This window comes from Prionailurus viverrinus, chromosome D2 (genome assembly GCF_022837055.1).
Source record: "Prionailurus viverrinus isolate Anna chromosome D2, UM_Priviv_1.0, whole genome shotgun sequence".
NCBI classification, from domain to species: Eukaryota; Metazoa; Chordata; class Mammalia; order Carnivora; family Felidae; genus Prionailurus; species Prionailurus viverrinus.
The window spans coordinates 50,411,626-50,436,784 of record NC_062571.1 but is presented as its reverse complement, the minus strand read 5'-3'; the positions used below and the strand labels follow the sequence as shown (position 1 = coordinate 50,436,784).

Here is a 25,159-nt window from a genome sequence, read left to right as displayed (position 1 = left end):
AATTACGTGGGTGGGGAGCCCCACTATGGGGCCCTCAGAGCCAGCTGGTGGGCCTTGGCTCTTTTGGCAGCTGTGCCTCGAGGAGGGAAAACCATGCAATGGCAATAGACCTTCCTCCCTCTCGACACCCCACTGGGGTTGCAGAGTGTACTGGTAGGGACTATTGATACCCGCGTTTACAAGGGGGAAAGTGAGGCACTGAGCAGTTAGCTAACAGCACCCACAGTCAGTCTCAAAGTCTATGCTTCCGGCCACTGCGTCAAGCTGCCTGCAGGAGGGACTGAGACCCTCTGCCGTGCTCACTCTGACCACATCTGGCAGGAGCCTCTGTCGGTAGTTCTAGGAACGGCTGCCTGGTCTTTCAGTGCCCCCTGGACTGGGCTGTGTCCCCTTTCCTGCAAGGCCCCCCAGGGCCAGGGTTTCCTGTCCCTGCACTCAGTGTCCCCCCCTAACAGCTGGCCTTCTCAGCTCCCCTGGACCTCCCTGAGTCCCCATAGCCACCTGGGTCATGGTCACAATGCATCCTGCCCAGCCTCGTACTCCCAGCAGCAGCTTCTCCCCACTTGGGCAAGCCTGTGCTGGGTGGGATCCGTTTCTGTGTTGGGCTTGACCTCCACCCTCCCTTCCTTATGCTGTGTTTGGGGGCCAGACCCAAGGGACTCCAGGTAGGCCTCACCTGCTCGGAAGCAAAGACTGCCGTTGGGAGCACATGTGAGCTGCCTGCCCACTGAGCACCTTACCCTGTGCTGGCGACAGGGTCTTGCAGACACTATTCGCTTCTCAGCCCCCATTTTATACATGACAAAACTGAGGCTCAGAGTGGTCAAGGACTTGCACAAGTGGCAAAATAAAAACTCAGGTCTGACTCACTTCAAAGCAGAATCCCCTATCAGAATCTCTTGGGGAACTTTTTTTTAAGGTGGATTTTTTTGTGGAGGTGGGGCCCAGGGATCTATCTATTGATTAAACTTACCCTGGTGATACTCCAAGGGGGTCTGTGGGCAGCAGTGGGGAGCGCTAACAGACAACACAGTAACGCACCCCCTCCCCAGATCCCAGAAAGCCTCTCAGTGCCTGTGGGACCCCACACCCCACAACATTGTGGTCTTTTGGGGCAAGGATGCCATGGCCAACTCCTAAACCTGGGCAAGACAATGGCCATGATTTCTTGAGCACCTGCCACTCAGGTCTACCCTCAGGTGTACTCCCTCTTTTTATCCTCACTCTTCCTTCTGAGAGGGGGATGTTTACGGTTGGGGAAACTGAGGCTCAGAGAGAGACGACTAGGGGAAGCCAAGACAGGGAGCAGGAACCTCCTGCAGGCTCTCCCAGGCAAATGTCCCAGGAGTCCCTGGGACAGGAAGTTAGGAGAAGGACTTCCTGGGAAATCACAGCCTGGCCTCTTTGGATTGTACCCCAGTGTGACCTCTGACCTCCCCTTGTGGGTCCTCAGGGAGACCACATCTATTTCCTCTCTGCTGATTGAGGAAGCTCCTTCCTGCTGCTCTGATATTAGGGATCCTGAGCCAATGCCCAGGCCCAGACAGGGCTGAGTCACTCCCTCCCTGCAGTTCTCAGGCTAGCAAGACCAAGCCTTCACCTCTGCCCTCTACTGGATGCCACTCTGGTCAGGTCCCTGGGCATGCAGCGGGAGACAGTAGGAATGTCCATCTATGTGAACACAGGCATACGCACATATGTATAAATGCGTGCATATGCACCTCTGTACAGGAGTTTACATATGAAGCCTCCCAGGCCTTTTTCTAAGAAGAGGGCAATGCCCCACCATAGTGTCAGGTGAGGCACTGTGAGGTGGCCCAGGCAGGACCACAGCCTCAGCCCTGAGACAGTCACACAGAGCACAACCAAACATCCAGCCTGTCCAGTGTCAGCCATGGCCTAGCCAGAGTGGTCCCTGGGAGGTGTGGGGGTGAGACTGGTTGAAAGAATGCGCCAGGCCACCCCTCTCCTTCTGCATTCTCCTGCCATGGGAGATTTGTAATGAAGAAGTCCCCCTCAGCCCCTTCCTTCCTGCTCAAGTCCCTTCCCTGGGAGGATGCCTGAGTATACAGCCTTGGCAGTCATTAGCACCAGAAGTAGGGCCTGTCTGCACCCAAGAAAACCCTCCCATGGCAAACTCCAGCCCCGTAAATCCAAGGTCCCCGGGGCTCTGGGTGGGGGGTGTGGCAAACAACACACGGTCTGGTGGCCACAGGGTGGCTCTCCTGAGCTGGCAGCACTGTGCCCTGGCCTCCCGCCAGCAGGCTTGCTCTGGACATCTCAGCTGGCAGAGCCCCCAGCCAGCTTCTGTCTTGGCACCTCCTCCTGCCTGCGAGGGTGACTTCACTTTGACTTCATATCTGCAGAGTGATGTGCGGATCTCTTATTCAGCCCTGAAGGGGGCGGGGCTTTGTGCGCAGCAGGCAGAAGAGACCCTGAAGTAGAGGCGCCCCAGGCCCAGGAACCCTCCCACCCCAAGGCTCCATGGGTTTCTATTCCTCTTCACCTAAGTGGAGACCATTCCTCAAAAGACAGCGAGGAGTGGTAGAACAGTGGACCTTTCCCACAGAGACCTAGAATCCAACCGCAACCTCACTCCAGGACCCCCATGTTAGGGGCCCAGAGTCTCCCCCTTTATGGGATTGGATGTGTTCATGGGTCTCATTTATTTGGGCAAAAATTAAATTACTTTGGGCTCCAGCTCCTTCCTGCTACTTGCTCTCCTACCCCGTCAGTCCACATTCTAAGAGTTCTTCTGTTTGGGAAAGGACACCTGCCCTCCAAACACTCCATTAAGCTGCCAGTGCCAGGCCTCTCTGAAAGGTGTGCCCAGACCCAGTTTCCTGCTCCCGTTGGTTGAACCAGTCCTAAAGAGACGGGGATCACAAACTAGCCCCAGGAAACGTTACCCTATCCTATCCCTCAGCGCGACCTCGGACTTTGTAAGCCATACGCCAGGCTCGCTCCAGGAGTGCGCAGAAAGCGCTCAGGCTCCCCTTCCCTTGCCCAGGCTCTTCCCCTCCTCCCGCCGGGCCCCAGGAGAGGCCGCGCTCCCACCGCGCCTCCCCCCTCTGAGAAATGGCGGAGGATGCGCTCCGCGCCGAGAGCCTGGAGGCGGGGCGCCCGCCTCGTCTCCTTGTCGGATCGGGCGCACCCCTACCCAGTCCGCCCTGACTCCTCATCCCCGCCGGGTTTCCCTGCCCTCAGCCGGCGGGCGGCCGGAAAGAGCGGAGCGCAGGGACCGCAAGCGGGCGCACAGGCTGAAAAGAGTGGCTGTGCGTGCAGAGGTGCGCTCACTGGGGCTGCGGGTGGCAGGCCCGCACCCCGCGTCCAGCACCTCGCTCCTACTCGTACCGGGCCCGGCCAGCATCCCGCGTCCCGCACAGGTTTCCTCTCCGCGCCCGGCGGGATCCCCACCAGGCGCCCGCTGCCGGTACCCCGAGCCCCGCCCTTACCCCCGCACCCCGCCCGCACCCTGGCCCCGCCCGGCCCGCCCCTGGCCCGCCCCCCTCACCGCCCCGCCCCGCCCCTGCCCACTCCTCCGGCGCAGTCCGCGCCCGCCCCGCCTCAGTCCCGCGACCCGAGCCCGGCGCGCAGCATCGTGGAGCAGCCGGAGTCCGCGCCCCGACGCTCTGCGCCCGCAGGGTCCGCCGTGTCCGCCGCGTCCGCCGCGTCCCGGGCGGGCATGGGGCGGCCAGGCTGACCGCCGCACCCCGCCGCCGAGACCCCCAGCCCCAGCCAGCAGCCCTCTTGCTGCGGCCCCGGCGTGCGCGGGCCATGGCGAAGGCGACGGCCGGCGCCGCGAGGCTGCGGTTGCTGCTGCTGCTGCCGCTGCTCGGCGAAGGTGAGTCCTGCCGGGGACCGGTGCCCGCAGCGGCCGGGGCGAAGTTGGCGCCCGGCGCCGAGCGGCGGAGTGGACGCGCTCGGAAACGCCTTTCTCTTTGCGGCGGGCAGCGCGCTGCGCAGTTGCCGGCCGCCTGGGCTGGGCCGGGAGCGAGGTGGAGCGGCCGACCCGGCGCCTCGAGGCCCAGACTGGGCGGGTCTCCGGCCAGAACGGGACGTGAGCCGGGCCGGGCGGCCGGAGTCGGTGTGCAGGGCCCGAGCCGCAGCGGCGCGTCCCAGCCTGGTTGCGCCCCGCGCCGCGGCCGCGTCTTGGAGCGACCCGGACGGATCTTGTCGAGGTTTTCGGCGCAGGTGGGGGAGGCCCGGTGAGGTAGCCCCAGAAAGCCCGCGACTTGGCGCGGGGAGTTCTGTCTTTGCAGATTGTTGCGTCCTGGTTTCCTGTCCTCGCTCCACGTCGGTGCATTCCTCCTCCAGCTCCTGGCCCGCCAAGGGTTGCGGAGGGGATCTGCTCTTTTGTAAAAGGTTGCTTTTCCCTCGTGCGTTTTTGCCGCCCTAGTCTTTAAAAATTCGAAAAGCCCATGGTTTCTGGGAGGCTGCCCTCGAGGGCCCGCTCTGACTGGCCCAGCGCAGCCGGCTGAGGCCCCGCCATGGCCAGAGTTCCAACAGGCAGCATTAGAGCCGCACGCCGCTGCCAGGCAGGGCCACCTAAGGGAACAGCCTTTGGGACGGAGAGACCTCTCTTGGCCAACCTTTACCAAGCGCTTTTGATCATCCTAGAGTGGGGCAGGGCTATGTGCCGCCAGCCAGCGTAGGGGCTGAAAGGATTAGATGTGGCCTTGCCAAGGCTGGGCACCGCCCCCATGCCAGACTGACAGAATGAATCCTAAGGCCATAGAATCTTTGATCCCCTTGGCCATACATTTTAGTGTCCCTGGAAGAGTCCTGATTTGATCTCCTCCTTCAATGCTTTTGTATGCACCAAGTTTCTCTCTGACAGGGAAGCCTGCCCGCCCCCACTGCTTACAAAGGACTTTCCCTCCTTGTGGCCTTTGGGAACAGAAGAGGTGGTGGTCCCTTGCCTCTAGCCCCTGGTCTTGCTGACTCTGGGTTCACAGGCCTGCCCCAAGGCTTCATTTGTGTGACTGGATCCTGGGTTCCACTGGTAAATACTGAAGCCAGAATGGGTTCCCAGCCTGCCATGGGGAGGGCAGGGGAGAACCTCTTTCCTTGCCCTGAGGAGGAATGTAGGGGAGGGAGCCTGTTTCCGGTATTGGGACTCTGGGGTCACTGGGTTGCAGGAGGAGGACCCCTAGGAAGCTGCAGTCAGGGCAGAAGTAAACACAGACAGAATGTTCTGAAGATCTCTTGTAACTCTGAGTTGCAACTTTGTACGTGCTCTTCCACAGCCATTAGCTTAAGTGGGGTGCCTGGAAAGGCTTCAAGGGCTAGACTGTGGGGCCCAGGTTGCAAGAGTCAACCTGTGGCACTTGGCATGAATGTAGTTGGCTTTTTTACACCTCTGGCCCACGCAATTTGGTGGCCAGACTCTCCAATCCAGGGCAAGTGAGCCTCCCGCCCCGCCCACCTTTCCCTTGGGATGACCAAGGTGCCATGATTGGCTGGTGCTGAGGGTGGAGAAGTGGGCCTGCAGCACCCACAGGAGACATCTGGGACCTTTGGAGAGGCACATGGGCACCCTTCACTTGAAGCAGCACTCCTGGAGCTCGTGAGCCTGGCTCTCGTTGAGCTGCACCGGATGAGCCCTGATGCTGCTCCAGGACCCACCCAGGCTGAGAGCAGCTCAGCCTCTGGGCGCCCTCTTGTGGATGCAGCATTCCGGTGACCAGGCCTGTGGCTCAGGGGATGTGCTGGTCTCTAGAGGATGAGACCATCCCCCTGTGGCCAGACAATTCCCCAAGGCAGGAAGCTCTCTTCTGTGCTGGGAGACTGACAGGATGGGAGCAGGGAGGTGACCCCGATGAAGAGGCAGTGGCCTAAACCAGAGCACAGCGGAAGGAGCCCCACTGCTTCAGGGCTGGCCAAGAAGCGGGGGACGGGGATGCCCGGAGCAAGGCCATGGGACATAATAAACAGACCCCTGAAACTTGTTCCCCTTCCACATGTGCACAGTGTCATTGTGTGTGACCGCATATACCTTAAGAGAAAGGTGCTGACACAGACTCCTCTCTCACATCCTGGTGTCCATGCATGGGTGCACACCCACAGGGTGTCTCTCTCTCTCTCTCTCTCTCTCTCTCTCTCTCTCATACACACACACACACACACACACACACACACACACACACTCATAATGCTCATCACTAGACACGCTCCTGCCCTTTCTCAAGGATATGTGATCATGACACCTATGGACACACACACACTCCCACAATGAGTGAGGCCTAACCCCACTCGTACTCCACCCTCGCCCAGGGAACCCAGCCCCTGTCACTCACACGTACTGGGACCCCACATATATACATAGGAACCCCTGCCCTTCACCCCCTCATACACTCAGGGACACAGCCCATTGGCCCCGGGGATCCTGGAACCAGAGTTGGGAACTTCCATCTAAGACTTGTTCTTGGGAGAGTCTCTGGCCGTTTGCTGCTCAACACAGGTGCAGCCACCCTTGTGGCATGGATGAGCAGTTAAGTCCCAGCCCAGGGCTCTCCCAGCCTGACTCCCCGTGTAGCACCATTTCCCCGACTCTTGGAGTTCCTCAGCAGGCCTCACATCTCTCGTCTTTCTGGCCTGTCTCCTTGGGTGCCATTTTGCTGAGCACCTGTGGCGTCAAGGACGGACCTGCCCTCTCCCCCTGCAGACCCCTGGGACTTTCAGCCCCTGACACCAAAGAAGGAAGAACTTGCCATGACTTGGCATGCTCCCCTCCAGGATGCCAGGCCCAGCCCTCTGTAGTGTGGCCTGGGCAGGCCACTTATGCCTGGACCAGCAGATGTCAGAGCAGCCATGCTGGGAAGGCTGCCTCACCTACTTCTTACTTTCTTTTGGACCCTCCCTCTTTTGGGCCGGGGACCAGTAAACGGCGTGTCCTCCTTCACCAGCTGACCTGGACCCCTGCCTTCTGTCTCTTCCACCCTAGCCTGCGTCTCCACTATGCCTCTCTGACCTCTGGGAGCTGCTTGCATCCCACAATGCCTGCCCTGGGCCCTACCAGGGACCAGCCTACCCAAGAACACAGGGGATGGGCTAGCTGGTGGGCTCCTAAGGGTGGGGCCTGCAAACAGCAAATGAGGAAGTTTATTGAGCCCATCGCTAAATTGCCTTTATTCTGCAGAATTGCTTTAGGGATGGCTAAGTAAATCGCTGTTGCCTTGATGGTGTGAAGAAAATGGGATGCATTCACCTAATGGGGAGCTAATGGCCTTTTAGCCAGGGGAAGAGAAAACTAATTAAAAATTATGGTATCTGTTAAAATGGAGCCCAGGGTGCCAGGCCCGGAAGCTGCCACTTCCCCCGTGGCCTTACCCCTCTCTGTGACCTGAGGGAGGACTCCTCTGTCCTTGCTCTTAACTGGGTAAGGCTGAGGAGGAGCCACTCCAGGGAACTCACAGCCTGCTGGTCCTCTGCGGAGCACTGCCTGTCTGCCAGCTTCCTGTAACCTCCCGAAACCCTGAGGGACATGGCCTTGGTACCCCATTTCGCAGGTGAGGAAGCCGTGCCCCACATCACCTGTGGACTCCAGCCTATGGAGGAGATTTAGTGACTCCTCACCCCTAGTCCTACGCCTTTTGGCAAATGCCTTCTCTGAGCCAGTGATGGTGGGGACCAGGGATGGGGCTGAGGAGGGCTCCTGGGAAGGGAAAGGAGCCCCGAGCCTGCTCGCCCACCGGTGACTCACCTGCTCGGGGCTCCAGGCCAGCCCAGGCATGGGAGGGAAGTGTGGCACTGTGCTCGAAACAGAAGATCATCTGGGTCGTGGCAGATTTCTTTGGCTGGACCATTGCTTTAGCTGATGTCTGGGAGTCTCATGGGTCTAGAGACAGCCACCAAGCATGGCCCTGTCATAGCCGGCCCCAGGAGAGGGGTGTGTGTGCTCTTATGTGGCAGAAAGGGGTCTCTGTGAGGGTGCAGCCTCTGCACCCACCCTCTGCCTGGGGACGCAGTACCTGACCGAAGCTACTGTGCCGAGGTGGGGGGGGTGGTGCGGGGCTTCAGGAGGTGTGGGTACAAGTGTGTCTCTGTATCCAGGACGGGGCCCTCCTCCCCAGGGCTCCAGGGCACACTGGGAGGAGAAAGTGCCCAACCAGTACCCAGGAAAAGCACAGAGTTGGAGAGGCACTCCCCCACTCCCATAGTAGTGCTTCCTTCTGTCCTGTGGAAGTGGCTGCATTTCTGCTGCGGAACCATTTCCCCCTTCCTGTGGGTGTGTGTGTGTGGGGGGTATGTTTCCTGTGTGAAGGCCGTGCTCTGGCTCCTGACCTTGGCAGCACTCAGCTAAGGTCCCCCATGTCTTCTTCCTCCTCCTCATGTCCTCCTCCTCCTGTGGCCCTCCTCTTCCCTGTGTCTTCTTCCTCCCTGTATCTTCCTCCTCCCCATGTCTTCTCTCCATGCCCTCCTCCGCCTCCCCATGTTCCTCCCTGTGTCCTCCTCCTCCTCATGTCCTTCTCTCCACATCCTCCTCCTCCCCACATCCTCCTCCCCATGTCCTCCTCTTCCCCATATGCTTTTCTCCATGCCTTCCTCCTCCCCCCATGTCTTCCTTCTCCTTCCTATAGACTCCTCCTCCTTCCTGTGTTTTCCTCCTCCTCCCCGTGTCCTCCTCCTCCCCACATGCTCCTCCCTGTGTCCTCCTCCTCCCTGTGTCCTTTTCTCCATGCTCTCCTCCTCCTCCCCATGTCCTCCTCCTCCTTCTCACATCCTCCTCCTCCTTCTGATGTCCTCCTCCTCCTTCTCACATCCTCCTCCTCCTTCTCACGTCCTCCTTCTTCCCACATGCTCCTCCCCATTCCCTCTTCCTCCCTGTGTCCTCCTTCTTCTTGTGTCCTCCTCCCATCCATATCCTTCTCTCCATGCCCTCTTCCTCCCTGTGTCTTCCTCCTCCTCCCCGTGTCCTCCTCCTCCCCACATGCTCCTCCCTGTGTCCTCCTCCTCCCTGTCCTTTTCTCCATGCCTTCCTCCTCCTAGTGTCTTCCTCCTCCTTCCTATATACTCCTTCCTGTGTCCTCCTCCTCTCCACATCCTCCTCCTCCCCACATCCTCCTCCCCATGTCCTCCTCCTCCCCATGGCCTCCTCCTCCCCGTGTCCTCCTCCTATCCATGTCCTTTTCTCCATGCCCTCCTCCTCCTCCCCGTGTCCTCCTCCTCCCCACATGCTCCTCCCTGTGTCCTCCTCCTCCCTGTCCTTTTCTCCATGCCTTCCTCCTCCCAATGTCTTCCTTCTCCTTCCTATATACTCCTTCCTGTGTCCTCCTCCTCTCCACATCCTCCTCTTCCCCACGTCCTCCTCCCCATGTCCTCCTCCTCCCCATGGCCTCCTCCTCCCCGTGTCCTCCTCCTCCTCCCCATGTCCTCCTCCTCCTCACATCCTCCTTCTTCCTGTGTCCTCCTCCTCCTTCCTGAGTCCTCATGCTCCTCCCCATAACCTCCTCCTCCTCCTGCTGTCCTCTTTTTCCCCAGTGTCCTTCTCTCCATGTCCTCCTCCTCCCCATATCTTCCTCTTCTTCCCAGTGCCCTTCTCTCCATGTCTTCCTCCTCCTCCCCATGTCCTCCTTCTCCTGCCTGTGTTTTCCTCTTCCCCATTCCCTCTCCTTCCTCCTGGTGTCATCCTCTGCCTCATTTCTGCAGTTTCCCCGAGTGAGTGGTTTAATAGTAATAGTAATAGTGATCTACAGACACTCCCTGAGGGACCGCCTGCTGCCTAGAGAGCTTCTCCAGGGCTGGGGATGCCCCTGGGGAGACAACAGAAGGGCTCTTTGACCTCAGAGCTGTCACTGTGCAGGGAGGGACAGGCAGGAAAGGAAGCACTAAGCTGTCACTTACCCCAAAAGCATGTGTGTGATTTCAGAGGTGCTCAGCAGGAGCACCCTGCCCCCTGAAGGGCAGGAGAGGGGGGGAGGGCACTGGGCTGCCAGGAGGCAAGTGACCCTCCCAGCTGTGGGCTGCAGTGTGGTTATGACAGCAGGGGATCACGCATCCCTGCTGGGCTCCCTCCTCTTCCCTGCTCCCTCTCCTCAGCTTTCCGTAGGTCTCTGAGGCCTTTCTTCCATGCTGTGTGGGTCGGGGTGCTTCAGCCCCTAGAAGGCTGTGGGGTCAGTATGACTCAGAGAGGGCACACCCAGGGTGGCCCTCTGGTGGCCTGGGGAGGGCGCTCCTGAGAGGCTTGAAGGGGTGGAAATGCCCGGGCCTCCCAGAGCCCACCTGACTTTCCCTTCCCAGCCCCAGAGTGGCAGTCCAGGCCTGGTGTTTGAGGGTTTAAGGGAGACTGTGACTTCTGAGGCAGGGCTCCACCTCACCTCAGAAGACCTTAGAAGACCCCTCTTTGGACCAACACTCCAAGACGCTTGGGAGCCCTGTAGACTGGGCCCTCCTGCCCTCCCTCCCCGCCCAATCCTCCCACCATCCACCTTTCCTGAGCTCTGGGACCAGATGAGGGCCTGGGCTCCCATCAAGCTCAGACTTCACAGCTGTGTTTTTGTAGGGGCCCCTGGGACCTCCCTTTGTCCCTGAGGCTGGAGGCTATGAAGCCAGTGCACCCCTGCACTGTCCCCTCTGAGACTCTGGGCCAGGAGGGGGTGGGACAAGAGGAGGCAGCAGTGTGCCATTGTTTCCTCAGCTGGAGCTGATGCCCCTAGAAAATGCGGTTGTGGGGGTAGGTGACACTAACAGGACCTTGAGGGAGACAGTTTAGGCACCACCTGGGCCCCCAAGGAGAGCAGGTGGCCAGCCGCGAGCAAACACCTCTGTTTGCCTTTGCCTTATGAGTGGCTCCACAAAGTACAGCAGCCCAGGCACCGCTGCGGAGAGGTCACCTGTGCACTTGAACAGGTGTGTGCCCACCTGGTGGGCTGGCTAGTGCAAGTTGTCCATGACAATATCAAAGCCGGGGGGGGGGTGGGGGAGGGCAAGGCTAGAGTTCTGTGTTGGGCAGGGCTCAGTTCTGGGCCCAACTCAGGGAAGGTGCCTGTGCCCCCGTAGGCCTGGGTCCTAGGGCCCCAGCCCTCTTCCCAAGTTCAGGCGCTGGCGGCTGTACCTCATGGCCATCTTGGGCCTTTGCTCCTATGCGACATGGGGTGCTGATGTCTGTGATCTGCAGGGCCCAGGGCTCCAGAAGTGCTCAGAGAGCAGTATGGCCTGGGGGGCCGGGGCAGGGGAGGGGGAGGGAACGCAAGGGTGTCGAAGCTCTGAGCCCTGCCCCAAGCACCAGCCAGATTGGAGAAAGGGTTCTGCTGCTTAAATAAGTTAGAAGGCCCCTGGCAAGCTAGTAGCCACCAAAGCTGGTTCCAGTGTCCCATAGGTGGCTGTGTGATCACCAGAAAATTGCAGTGATTCTCAGCCTTCCAGAAGGGGGAAAAGAAAAAATGTGATTAATGACCCCAAATCATTAATGGCCTACAAAATGCTGGGGGAAATGTGCACTCTGTGTGCCAGGACCTGGGGGTGGGGTGTGTGAGGGTGTTGACCTGGACGTGTGCAGAGTGATGGGGCCATCCAAGAGTCTAGAGAGTTTCTTCCTTCAATTTCTCTTGCTGGTGAAACCAGCAAAGACACAGAAACAGTGAAATGGTTCAAGACAGAAGCTGGGGCTGCTCCTGGGTGGGTGCGGGTTTCTCCTTGCCTGCTCCCCCGTCCTGCCCTCCCAACACTGGCTGTGGGGCATCTTCGGCGTTCTGTCCTTTCCGGGGAGAGGAAAGGGTGGAGTCGGGGAGTAGGGCACCATTCCAGCAGCCACTTAGTGGGGTAGCCACCCTCCATCTCCTCACTTCTGGAGGCAGGGTTAACATGCACTTAGCCTTGTGGAGATGGGTGTTGCCACCAGAGGGATGACCCACGTCAGGTAGGCAGCCTGCAGGGTGGTCTCTGCAGGAGATTCACCCAGCGGGACCACAGACATGACTCCACAGAGCCTTGACGGCTCTTGAGTGAGAACCCACTCGAAGATTCTCTGCTTCCCAGCCTCCCATCGACTCCTATCTTTGAGGGCAGGTGAGACTGCACTTGGTGACAGAAAGCCCCACAACCTCAGTGATTCAACACAGTTTCTTTCCTACTAATGGTCCCTCCTGCTAGCCCCTCCATGCCCAGCTGTGTGCTCAAGGAGGGGCACAGAGCCAGGCCTGGAGGGACCCGCAGCACTCTGCCCATGTTCCACAGGCTAGAACCCCATCACATGGCCCCTCTCTCCACAAGAGAGGCCCAGAGTACAAAGGAGGGCATGGCGGGTGGGAGGGCACACACCGGGGCACCTGCCTACACTCTTGGGGACCCCTGCTCCCGACACGGCACCCCTGCGCACGGACTCTTCCATGGCAGTTCTCCTGGTCAGCACAGCCAGGGCCTGTGTCCTGCCCAGCATCTGCCGGAGGGAAGGGTAGCAAATAATTACAATTTGCTTCTTTTTGGAGAGGTAAAATTCACATAACATGAAATCAACCATTTTAAGTGAACAATGCAGTGGCATTCAGTATGTTCACAATGTTGCATAGGTATCACATCTATGTAGCTCCTCAACGGTCTCATCGAGGCAGAAGGAGACCCCAAATGCATTTAGGCACTGCCGTGTATCCCTGCAGCCCCCAGCCCATGGTAACCACTGCTCCGCATTCTGTCCCTATGGGCTTGTCCACTTCGGATATTTCACATAAATGGAACTTTGTATCCGGCATCTTTCTCTGAGCATGATGTTTTCAAAGTGCACCCACATTGTAGCATGTATCAGTGCTTCATTTCTTTGTAAGGGTAATATTTCCTTGGATTGTAAATATCATGTTTATTTATCTGCTCATTTCCACCTTTTAGCTATTGTGAATAATGCTGCTGTGAATATTCACATACAAATACCTGTTTGAGTCCCTGGTTTCACTTCTCTTAGGTGTGTCCCTGGGAGTTAGAATTGCTGGGCCATATGGTTATTCTGTTTTATTTATTGAGGAATTGCCAAATTGTTTTCCATGGCAGCTACACCATTTTGCATGCCCACCAGAAGCGTGGGAGAGTTCCAATTTCACCACATCTTCAACAACACTTGTTATTTTTTGGATTGTTTTGTTTTGTTTTGTGTTAACTATAGCCAGCATACTGGGTACGATGTGGTATCTCATTGTAGTTTTGATTTGCATTTTTCTAATGATTAGCAATGTTGAACATCCTTTTACGTGCTCATTAGCCATTTGTATCTTCTTTGAAGAAATCTCTAATCAGGTCCTTTGCCCGTGTTTTAATTGGGTGGGGTGTCTTTTTGTTGTTGGGTTTACCTTGCTTCATCAAATCTCCACCAAGTTTTGCTAAGAAGCTGTTTTGTGTCATTGCATTTCATTGTGTCAGTGGCATTTCTGTTGGTATCTGAGCCCCAGATCCCTTTTGAGGAGGATGTGGGTCCATCTGATGTTCAAGGTGGGAGGCTGAGTCACCATAACCCCACTGGGACCCTGAGGACATTCTCAGAAATCCTGGACCTTGAGGCCACTTTAGGCTCGAATGCCCCAGAGGCAGTGGAGTCACAACTTGTGTGTGTGATGCCCACGCCCAGAAATCACCTTGTGAAGGACCAGGGAAAGGAGTGGTGCCAGGAATCAGCAGCCCACCCAGCCCACCTGACAAGCCAGGACTCAGCAGCAGGGGAACCCAGGGCTGCCCTGTCTTGCTAAACCTCAATCCTGACTCTAAAAATAACCAGGCAGATCCGGTGTAAGTTGATTACCGTAATTGTAGCTCTGTGATGTCATGCTGCCAGTCCCTTGAAGCCATTTTCCTGGGACAGCAGCGTGTACCGAGGCATTGCTCAGCCTTGCAGGAGGGCTGGGCAGTGGCATGGGCATCACAAGGCCTTGACTGAAGAGTGGCTGGAAGGCTGTGTGGGCCCCAGGCAGATCTGATTCCAGACTGGGGAACCAGGAATGCAGAGAGAGAACAGAGGAGAACCGGCTTCAGTCAGCAGGTGCTCTGTGCCTGGTCTGTCCCAGCCGTGCTTCCAAAGAGGAGTTCCTGTCCCAGTTCACAGCTGGGAACAGACCCAGAGAGGCAATATGCCAAGCCGGTCACACAGCGAGGCAGTCAAGGAGCGTGGGCTTGGGCCCGGCTCTGCCCTTGTCTTTCTGCTTCCTTTTGCTGCACTAAAATCTCTCCTTTGGATCTAGGCCCATGTCTTTTTGCCTTACCATTGGTGGCCTAGGGAGATACCTGTGATCCTAATCCTATTCCATCCCATATCCCACTCCCCTCCCAGAGGCCACCTAGGTCAAAGCCCGTCCCAATTTCTAATGTGCCCACCATCCTGCCTCCTGGTCCCGGGTCAGGAAGTTCATTCAGTGAATGCTTCTGCACCGACATCACATAGACTCATAGGAGAATCAGAATTTAAAGGAGCCTTAGCATCGGATGCAACCTTATCATTTTATAGATGGGGAAACTGAGGCCCAGAGGGAGCCATGAGTTGTCACACATGAGAGGCATCAACTGAGGACTTGCCTGCCATGACCCCTTCTCCATACAGCTTCTCCAGCCCTGCAGTTAGGCTCCTTTTTACTCTTGAAGTTGAGGCCTTTGAGGTCTGGTGCTCCAGTGGGCTTGATAACAACAGCCAAATGCAGGTGCATGTGCCCCAGCCCTAGGCTTGTCTGGCCCCAGGTCCATGCTGTGCTGGAACCTGCCTCTCTCAGAGGCTTACCCTCCCAGCAGAGCAGACCCTTAGGCCTTCTTTGAAACCCTACATGCCCAGAGAGAACCCAGCTTTTCCATCGTGGTGGCCCTGCCTCAGGGTCCTGCCTGCTGCTCACTCTGACTGCACCTGCCCTTGCTTACAGCAGGAGTAGGGAGAGGAGGGGGCAGCCCAAAGCCACAGGGAGGGACTGAGGGGGGGGGGGGGGCTACCAGTGGGAGCACTGTGACATCCCAAGCCTGCCCCACATAGGAGGGAGTGCATGCTGGGGGCAGGAGGGCAAACCTGTTCGCCCAGCCCTTGAGGAAAGGGGCTTCCTTTGAGAGGACCCTTGGTGTTCCTCTCAGACCTAACAAAGAAGCACGTCCAGACCACAGGATGGCCTTCCGGCCCCCCACTCGGCTGCAGCAGTCCCAGTAGGCCCTGCTCTGACCGACAGGCTGCTGCTGGCTCAGGGAGGTGCCTTTGTCCCAGCCACCCTGTGTAAGTGCTACCTTCCTAGGAGCTGCCCCGACCCCTCCCCTCAGGAGGTACAAGTCATGGATCACTGGCCACTTGCAGAAGCCGGACTTTGCTGGTTCCACCTTTTCAAGTATTTGGTGATAATAGGACCCAATGGGGATGGAGGGCAGGACCCCGTAAGAGTCACTTCTGGTCCAGCAGAGATAGACATGTCAGGCCCCTGGCATCGGTGGGCCCCTGCCACGTCCTGCCTGTGCATTCAGCAACCATCGCTGTGTCTGTCCCTGTCAGGCAGATAACTGCCTGAGCAGACTCCCACCCAGTCACACTTTCCTGGGCCTTCATCCCATTTCATTGAAATGTTAACAAATTTATACCAGGAAACCTCTAGGGGCACCTGCTTTTTAGAAGAGGTAAGGGAGGCATGGATGGTTATTTATGAGGGCATCATCGGTCTGGTCTGTAAGCGGGTGGGTGGGTGGTGCAGGGTCCCAGGTCTCAGCGCCCTGGCTTCTCTGCGCGTGTGTGCATGGCCATCACTGAGCAAAAGAGCTTGGTGGCCATGCATACCACCCTACGCAGGACCCTAGCTTCAGTCCTGGCTCACTGTCTGCGTGGCCTTGGGCAAGGTACTTAGCCTCTCTCTGCCTCAGTTTCCTCCTCTGCAAAGACAGGGATCATAATCATCCTGCTTCTGGCAGTTGTGTTAATTCAGTGGGACAATGCATGTGAAATACTTCAGAACAGAGACTCTCACAAGGAGTGCACCATAGAAGTCTTGCTGGTTAATGTTGCACAAGAAGAGTGCTGCATGGGGCTGGGGGCGGGGGGGGACAAAAATGGACAGGACCATCTCTGTTCAGGGATCTCAAGATAGGTGGCATAACAGGTTTGTTTAAGTCTGAGTCACAGTGCCCTGCTGGGTACATGAGGGACAGCTCCCCAGGCGGAGGCACCAGGGTCAAAGCCGGTAATGTCCTGGCCAGTCACCCCCAGGCCCGAGCTAGCACCCCCGAAGTCAGTTGGGACCTTGCAGCATGAGAGTCCTGGAGCCAAGTGGGCCTGGTGACCCCCACACAGTCATCAGCAGGCCACTTGGGTGGCCAATCTTGTTCCAGCCAGGCCTTGCCCTGGGTAAGAAATTAATTGTAACCTAATTGGCAGTTTCCTTTGCATAGAAGCCGGAAGGAGCTGCCAGTGAGGCTGGTGATTAACTCAGCAGCAGCTGGGAAATCACATTTGGGCAGGAGCATCCATCATCTCAGTGAGGCCACTGCAGCTGGCCTGGATGGGTGTGGAAGTGTGGGTGGTGGCTGCGGGTGCATGTAGGGTGCAGCCTGGGGCCCGGGCCCCTCGGAGCAGAAGGCTGGGCCCTGTGTGCAGAGAGTAAGCCTGGACCGCTGGCTCCCCATGCTGCCTGGGCTGTAGACCTCAGTCATTGACCTCACTTTCCCAAACCTCAACCTCAACCATGCAGAGACCCCTTCCCCACTCTTGGCAGAGGGCTACATGGATGACGTGGGCCGTGTCAGGAGACCTGGGCCCCGATGGCACTTCCGTGAGTGTGAGAGGTGAACCCCAGCTTCTGTTTCCCATCATTGAATGGGGGTGGGTGGGTGGCTGAGTGAAGTCCCTAGACTACAGCAAGAGCTTAGGCGAGGGGTGCGAGGAAGAGCTTTTCACAAAGGTAGAGGGGTGTGCCTGTGTGTGCAGAGTGGTATCTCTGAGGCAAGGGCTGGCCCCCAGCTCTCTCTTCCTCCATCCAGCTGCTCTCCCAAGATGCCGGCCACCTTTCCCAGCCAGGGCCCAAGAGGACAGGTATGTGGGGAGAACACCGCACCCCACGTTGGGTCTCCTGCCCTTCTCTACCGTGAACCACACGGTGAGGGCTTAGGCTGCAGGGATGATGTGGACCTCGAGAGCTGAGCTGGTGCAAAGTCCCTGGCCAGACAGGCAGGCAGGAGCCCTGGGCGTTGTGCTAGACAGAACCTTTGGGAACATCGAGAGCCCCAGAGCGCATTATTGAAAGCTCAGGCATCCACTGTGTGTGCCAGGATCCCCATTCGTTCCTCCCTGTGTGCCGGGCCTACCCAGCTTGCCCTTGCTGTGTGCCCAGGCACCCCCAGGAAGGCCACTCAGCCTTGTGGCCATAGTGGCATAGGCTGCCTCCCGAGGGCTGCTGGCAGCATTTTGGGAAGAAGGAATGGAAGACTGAAACTGAAGTTGCACTGCCGTGATGTGACTAATGCCCTCACTAGGCACCAGGGAAGTAGCTAGCCCTCCTTCAGTTCCTTCTTAAAAATAATTAAGATGATAAATTATAGGGGTGCCTGGGTTTCTGTCAGTTAGGCATCCAACTTTGGCTCAGGTCACGATCTCGCAGTTCATGGGTTCAAGCCCCACGTTGGGCCCTGTGTTGACAGCTCAGAGCCCAGAGCCTGCTTCGGATTCTCTCTCTCTCTCTCTCTGTCTCTCTCTCTCTCTCTCTCTCTCTCAAAAATAAACATTGAAAAAACAATTTTTTTAAGATGGTAAATTTTATGTGTATTCTACCGTGATTAATTTTAAAAACTGGGATTCCCTTTGTGTGCCTCCCCAGATTTGTTCTTTATAAATTTGATTTGCAATTTGATCCGTACTTTTTTCCTAAAAGCTGAATGACATCACAATCCCTTGTAAAAGCAGGGCCTCCAGCTGAGACAAAGCACAGTGATTGCAGGGCGACCCTGCCTGTGCACACACACTTGTGTGCATGTGTGTGTGTGAGTGAGTACACACATCCTGGCCAACACCTAAAGTTGCCAGTGCTCCTCAGTCCTACCAGTAAGTCATTTGCTGAGCTGGGATCAGAGGTTTTGTTCTCAGCCTGGTGGCTGTTGGCTCAGCACCCACCACCGGCCTCACCAAGATGGCCAGTGCACCAGAGGGCCCTCCACGTCCCTCGTGTGTCTTGTGCATATGACTCTCTCTGGCTCATCCTGCTGCTGACTGTCCCCCTGTGGCTCCCAGGGCCCATCAGACCAAGCCAGAGTATCCTAGCCCCACCTCCTCTCCCATCCCAAATTTGGACTATTTCCCAAAAACACCCAGCATCCCCTCCCCCATGAAACCATGTGTTTATTGGTTTGTTCCTTCCTTGTTGCGTTCATTGGTTCACTCATTAGTCTGTTCAGCTCAGATGTGGTGAGTTGGCTGATGCGACTGGAAGGTGGGTGCCCAGGAGAGTGGGGAGGAGGTGAGTTGGGGCCTCACCCTGGTGAGGAGCTGTGTTCTATTCTGCAAGCAGTGGACAGTTAATACAGGGCGTCAGGCAGAGGGTGACATGAGCCGACTCACCCTGGTTGCTCTGTACAAGTGGCCTGTGGGGTTGAGAGCGGGCGCAGGAAAGCCACTTGAGCATTATGGCAGTGTCATCCAGGTGAGGGAGCTGTGGGAGCATGCGACTTCGATTGGGGATGGCAGAGGGCGGTCTGTGGGCTGGTGGAAGGGGTGGAAGTCAGACAGGCTCCAGGTGAGCCTGAGGTGTGTGTTCTGAGCAGTGAGGTAGGAGGTGCCCTGGCTGGGGTGGAAAGACGGCAGCAGGCTGGCGGGCTGTAGGTAGGGGGGAGGTCTGGGTCCTCCTCTAAGTGGACTGAGATGTGAGAGGGGCTGGAGCAAGATGGCGGAGATTTGCACCTGGCACCGAGGAGGAGGTCAGTCAGGGCGTGTGAACATGGCAGTTGTCAGCACAAGACTCATGAACCTGGCCACAAATGCTGTGGGACTGACTGCCGTTTGCTAGCAGAGAACAGGGAGAGAGAACGAGGAGCTTCCGACACCCAGAGGGGCGGCGAGGGGGAGGAAACCAGCGCAGGAGGTTGGCCACCTGGCTTATTGTAGTGCAACTGGAGAGAACACCAGATAGGAGCCAGAGAGAAGAGGGAATAGTAAGGAGTGACAAGTAGAACGAGGATAGAGTTCTCAGCAGCAGCAACAAAAGCAAAAGAAAAAAAAAGTCTTCCGAAGGACTGAGAGAAAATAACTGTCCTACAGAATCCTCTACACAGCAGAAGTACCTTCCATGAATGAGGCAGAAGGGTTAAAAAAAAAAAAAAAAAAAAGAAAAGTTTTTTTTAAGGCAAGAGAAACCCAAGACCCAGGTTCATGTTCGAAGTGAGTGGGATGAAGTGGAAGGTGGGGACCGGGGAGGGGCAGGAACATTGCGAAGCGTCCAGTAAGGTTGGCCTTGGGCTCGGGGTGGTGGTGGTGGTGGTGGTGGTGGGGTTATATTTACTTGCAGTGTAAATGTTCTGTATGACGTATTTGTGTATATCAAATATACAATTAGAATAAAGAGAGAATGTGAATGTGATAGAGGAGGGGCCGTGGTGTGGACAGGCCACATCCTGAGAGGGTGAAAGTGCCAAGCATGGGTCTTGGGGGCTAGAGAGACCCCCTCCAGGGACAGCTGGCCTGCAGGGGAGGGGCTGCCCCTGGGGAGAAGTCAGTGAGGTCTGTTTCCCATTCCCAGCAAAGATGATGGCATTAGGAAATCGTCTGTTAAGGAGATTCTGCTGGGTTATAATAAAACTGTCATCTACACGATCTGGCGCTCATCAAGGGCAGGAGCCAGGGCTGTGTAGAGAGTGGATTCTGCAGGAAGGGCCTGCCCTGCACACAGTGCTTACCCTGCCCAGGTCTTGGATCAAACCGTTTCACTCTTTTTTTCTTTCTTAGGAGCCCTGAGTTCCAACTTTCATGTTGCAGTGCAGCACATTTTTAGTTGTTGGGGGCTCTCTGCACTTCTCTGGCAGGGTGAGCGTGTGCCACGGGGAGTGTGACTCACCAGTGCTCATAGCAGCCGGGAGGACAGGCCCCGAGATGGGGTGAGAGACCAAGGGCACCCGGCCAGGAAGTGCCTGCCCAGATACGGACTGGCATGGTCAGAGGGCGGCACAACCACCACAGAGGGTGGCGCCGAAATCTGAGGCACCTCGGGTGAGCTGTGTGTGGCCGTGATGGCCAGGGCTGGCCAGGACCATGGAGAGCTGGCGAAGGTGAGCCCACAGTCAGGACCAGGCCATACCACACTACCCTAAGTGAGCCACAGGACGTGTGCGTGAATATGTAACCGTGCGTGTGTGAGAGAATGAGTGTGTGCATGAGAGATGTGTGTATGAGTGCGGGCTCACCGAGGATTCAGCACTCACACAGCAGTTGAAACGGGAGAGGTGAATGTAACTTACTAATCTGTGTTGAGAGGACAACAGTGGGCATAGGAGAGCTCTGTGGGCTACCTCAGGCTGAGGACACCCAGGGAAGGACCCTGCTCCCCGGCCGGGGGTCAGAGCCTGCTGGCGGAGCTGGATAGCAGCCCACTGCTCATGGGGAAGTTGGCTGAGTTGCTTGGGCCGGGACTGGCCTGCAGCTTCGAGCTGGCTGGAGACAATCCAAGGCACAGGGGAGCCAAGGCTGTGGACGGGTGGGAGCCAGTCCCTTTCAGGGCCAGGCAGGGTGGGAGCCGATGGGGTCTCTTTGAACATGAGCAGTGACTTCAGCCTTGGGCAGGTGTGCCATGAGCAGTGTGGGAGGGACCCACCTGTGCTGTGTGAGGAAAGGTCAGCTCCTCACCCCTCAGTGTGGTGCCATGGAACAGGGGCAGCCTGGGCAACCAGACCCACTGTGCAAGGAGGTGCCACCAGAGGGTGAGGCTGGCCAACTCTGTCCAGACAGAAATGTTAGACTAGGTGCGGGGGAGGATTCTGACACCCTGTGGCATTCACAGGTGAGAGGGATGGGTACGGAAGGCTTTGCAAGTTCTGTGTCGACCTGTCCAAAGTGCCAGGTTTGGTCCTCACTGGAGGCCACTCTGAGCCCATAGGCCAGACAGCCCTTCCTGGCAGAAAGTTGCCAGCAGCGAGCCTCTTGGTGGGCTCAGCGTCTGCCTTTATCATGACTCCCACTGCCACTTCGTTAGCCCTTGTACCAAATCCCGAGTCTCAGAACCTCCAGCCGAGTGACCTTGGTAAGGCTTCCCACCTCCCAGCTTCGGTGTTCCGAACTGTGAAATGGGGTAGTAAAGAGATCTGCACACAGTGGCTGTGAATCTGAAGTTAGTAGCTTTGTATAATACATACCTGTGCAGAGGTGACGCCTGGCTGCAACCTGCACTGGCTGCTCCTCTCCCCAGCATGCCCTGCTCTGATTCACAGTTGGAGAAACTGAGGCTGCAGAGGCTGCACAGCCCTGTGGAAGTAGACACCAGTGGCCCGTCTCAGGCTCTCCTCATTCACCTGCCAGGATTGGCTACATCATTTGTGGGGCCCCGTGTAGAATGAAGGTGGGACCCCTCGTTCTAGAATTGTGAAGAATTTCAAAACCGTGACATCAGAGCATTAAACCAAGTGTGGGGCCCTTTGGGACTGCCTAGGCTATACCCCCCTGAGGCTGGCCCTGCACCCACCTCCTCAGTTCCCTGCCTTGGACCATGTGTTTTTCCATCTAGAAGTGTCTGTGACACTGAGGAGCATTAAGGGAGCCATGCCCTGCGTCAGAGACCACCTGGGAGGTATTTTAAGTGCATTTAAGTCTGTTTCTGCTTACAATCATCGCCCAACCCACAAATCCCTTCTGGCAGCAATAGATTGGGCCCCACACGGATCCCGTAGGGCTGGGCTCCCTGAGATGAGAGCAGGCAGGCCCCATTTTCTCCCGCACAAGTGGACTGTGTGGCAGTGACCAGCCTGGAGGAGGGGTGGGAGAGGGCTCTGGGAGCTCGGGCTGTGCTGCCTCCCAGCCCCTGTACCACTGGAAGTATGTGCAGTCAGGGAGGCCCCCTCCCCCCACCGCCCACAGGGTTCTGGAGCTGCTCCCACGTACCTGCGAGGTGGGGTGCTCTGGGTAAAGTAGCTCCCCCAGCAAGACCTGACAAGACCTTCTGCAGCCTCAGGGGTTACCACCCCCAAGAGGCCCTCCCCACAGTGACGCCAAGAACAGCCAGGTTCTACTGGCTTCTACCCTGCTGACCAGGGCCAGGAGTGTGGGTGCTGAGAGAATGTCCAGCAGCTGCTGAATTGAGTCTCATGACGTAAGCTCAGTTGACATGCAGCGGCCCCTCACTGGTACTCTGGAGGCCAGAACGCACACCCCACCTCTCCAGGGAGGGGTCGGGCACCCTAAAGAAAGCTGGTGGCCTGGTGGGCTCTGGAAGACACAGGCTGCCCTGGTCTGTGTCTATGGCCGATCCTGTAGACCCAGCAGTGTTCCCTGGGGGGAGCCCTGGGCGCTCAGGCCCAAGGGCAGCATCTCAGAGCGTTAGCGGTTAGCATGTGCCCTTCTGCCACGGCGTTGAGGAGGTCGGCAGCGCTCATCCGGGCTGAGCCCCCTCTTTACCTGGTGTTGGTGTCACAAGCCCAGACTGCCCCTGGCCACCACCCTGTGAGGCCCCTGGGAGTTACAGTCTCCTCTCCTTTCTGTGCCCGGAAGTGCCGAGCTGCCCAGAGACATGGTCTATTATCAGGGTCCACTTCCCCTCTTGAGCTGGTGTTCCTGACTTGCAGTGAGCCCTAGCACCACTGAGGGCTTTGTCGGGGAGCAAAGCCTGTCCCAGCAGGCAGGGCCCCCTGGGTGGGGGTGGGGGGGTGCCCAGGCCTGGTCAGCTGGGGAGCAAGAGCATGGCAGCTGTGGGGGCCCCCGGAAGCTGAGTGGGCTGGTGAAGGATGTGCCTCTCTGGAAAGACGGCTTTACGAATTCCAGTTTTTTCTGTCTGTGCGTGTGCCCTTAAGCAAACAAATGACTTTCCTTCTTTCCGCCTCAGTGTCTGTGTTTGCAAAGCAGTGCTCCTGACAGTGCCTCTGTCTGGGGCTGTGGAGAGGATGGAAGGTCAGTGGGTATGCGTGGGGAATTGCCTCCCAGAACCATCCAGTGCTCTCCCCACACTCCACCTTTGAGAGGCAGCGGGAGGCTGCAGGGGGCCGGCCCCTTCAGAGAATGTCATGGGGGCAGGACACGGTCAGGGGGAAGGGGGAGTCGTTCTTTCTGTCCATGGGGCAGTGAGCATCACTTGCCTCGCCCCTACCTCAGCCCCTCCCCCAGGGCTCTTGCTGGATGCTCTGACTTGGAACCTTCATGGAATGTTGGAGGATAAGGAAGCTTGGCTGCTGCTCATGATTCAGGCCCTTGTCATGGAGCAGCCATGCTGTGCCCGGCTCTGATCCCCCTTCTGAGCCTGCCTTCTGGGACGTGGCCATGCTGGCGCTGGGGCAGGATGCTGCCATGGGTTGGGAGCCCCCATAATGCCAGATTCCTGTGGAGAGAGGCCAGATGGCCCCGCAGGGGAAAGCAGGCCAGGGGTTCCCCTGCCAGGTAGCACAGAGGGGGCTCCCGCACGCTCCTAGTGGGAGGTGGCCGCCAACCCCCATCGGGAACTCCTCCACCACTGTCCCCTCCCTGTGGGTGAGGAGACACCCACAGGGAGCTTTCCTGTCTTTGCGTCATGACTTGAGTGGTTGCTAGGGTCCTCTTTGGGCCCCCACACTGTGGGGAGAGTGAGTGCCCCTTCTGGGAAACGCAAGCCTCTGGAGTGAATCCCAGCTGTGCGGGGACCCTCGGAGGACCTGACAGCCATGGCCCATCACTCAGCTCAGCTCTGTGCTGGTACCATGAGTGACCCTTCAGCAGGAGCAGCAAGAGGCCAGTTTTGTGGCCCTTTGGGGCCAACACAGCCCTCTGAGCTGCCCTCCTGTCCCTGCTGGCATCAGCGGCTAAATCCCAAGGAGGTCAGCCCTGAGTGCCTCTGAGAACCTGTGTCCTCCTGGACCATGCTTTCTGCCAGCGAGACCGCAGGGTGGGGGGAGTGTGGTCTCAGCACTCCCTCCCCAGAATTCCCCAGTGTGGCTTCTTCATGGTACTCCACTAGCTGTCTCCCCCTTGAATGGCAGCCCATGTGACACTCCCAGTGGATCCTTCCCCTGGGAAACTTCAGCTCAGAGCAAAAGGTGGGCTCCTTGGAGGTCCTAGCCTGCTCCTCCTGCCTGAACTTCACCCACAGGGACTGAGTAATTCTAGGTCCCACTCCAGGGACACCTCTCCTGGAGAGGGGCTTTCCAAAGGTCTGAAAGGCCACATTATGGGTGTTGTCATCATCCTCCGACCCCCACCCCCACGTCCCCCCATCACGGTGTTTAGTGTGGGGTGTGCAGGGCCAGGCCTTCGGCTCTGATGAAACCATCTCTCTCACCCTCCTCCCCCCTTTCCTGTTACCCCCTTCTCTCTCTCCTTCTCTCCCTTCTCTCTCCCTCTCCCACCCCTTCCCTCTTGCTCCTTCCCAGCCCAGGCCTGTCTGACATGGCAGCACCCACACTGGAGCAGGCAGGGCCAAGGGTCTCCTCTGCTGGTGCAGACTGGCCTGGCTGCTCACCCCGACAGCTGCGAAAAAAGTGGGGTCTGGGTGGAAACAAGCTGATTGAAAGGAGAAGTTGGTGGGGCACCTGGGTGCCTCCGTCGGCTAAGCATCTGACTTCAGCTCAGGTCACGATCTCACGGTTAGAGCCCTGCATTGCATCGTATTGGGCTCTCTCCTGTCAGCACGGAGCCCGCTTCGGATCCTCTGTCTCTCCCCACCCAAAATAAATAAACATTTTAAAAGAGAGAGAGAAAGAAATTGGCTACAAGAGCATGAATAGTCCTAAAGTTTGCGTTGTGTGCTGGGTAGTTCCTATGCATTATATTTTCAGGACTTTTGTGGTTTTTAAGCATGATTTGCCTATTTATCCACCTCCTTGAAAATTCTTACTATTTTAAAAAAACTTTGTATTACGAAAGATGTTGAACACACACAAAGTCAGCAGAGGAGTGAGCTCCTACGTGGGCTTACCCAGTGAGGCCATGGTCAGCATCCTCTTCTCGTGGCAACCACAGCTCTACCCACAGTGCCTTGGTGATCAGGTTTGTAGGGAAACTTTACAGAAGTTGAAATGCACAGCCCTCAGCTGTACATTGGCAGCACATGTATGTGCCCATGTGACCCACACTGCTGTC

At 57.4% G+C, this 25,159-nt stretch overlaps 1 protein-coding gene across 3 annotated transcripts in view; it reads left to right on the top strand.

Moving 5' to 3' along the window:
• Positions 1–3,570: 3,570 nt before the first annotated feature.
• The window catches only part of RET (ret proto-oncogene), a 55,214-nt gene continuing 33,625 nt past the window's right edge, over positions 3,571–25,159 (top strand). For all 3 annotated transcript variants that reach the window (XR_007145464.1, XM_047826106.1, XM_047826107.1), the window contains exon 1: positions 3,571–3,844. Coding sequence is in view for 2 of the 3 variants with exons in the window: in XM_047826106.1 (XP_047682062.1) it covers positions 3,778–3,844 (67 nt within the window). In the remaining variant the exon portion in view is untranslated. The remainder of the gene's footprint in view (positions 3,845–25,159) is intronic.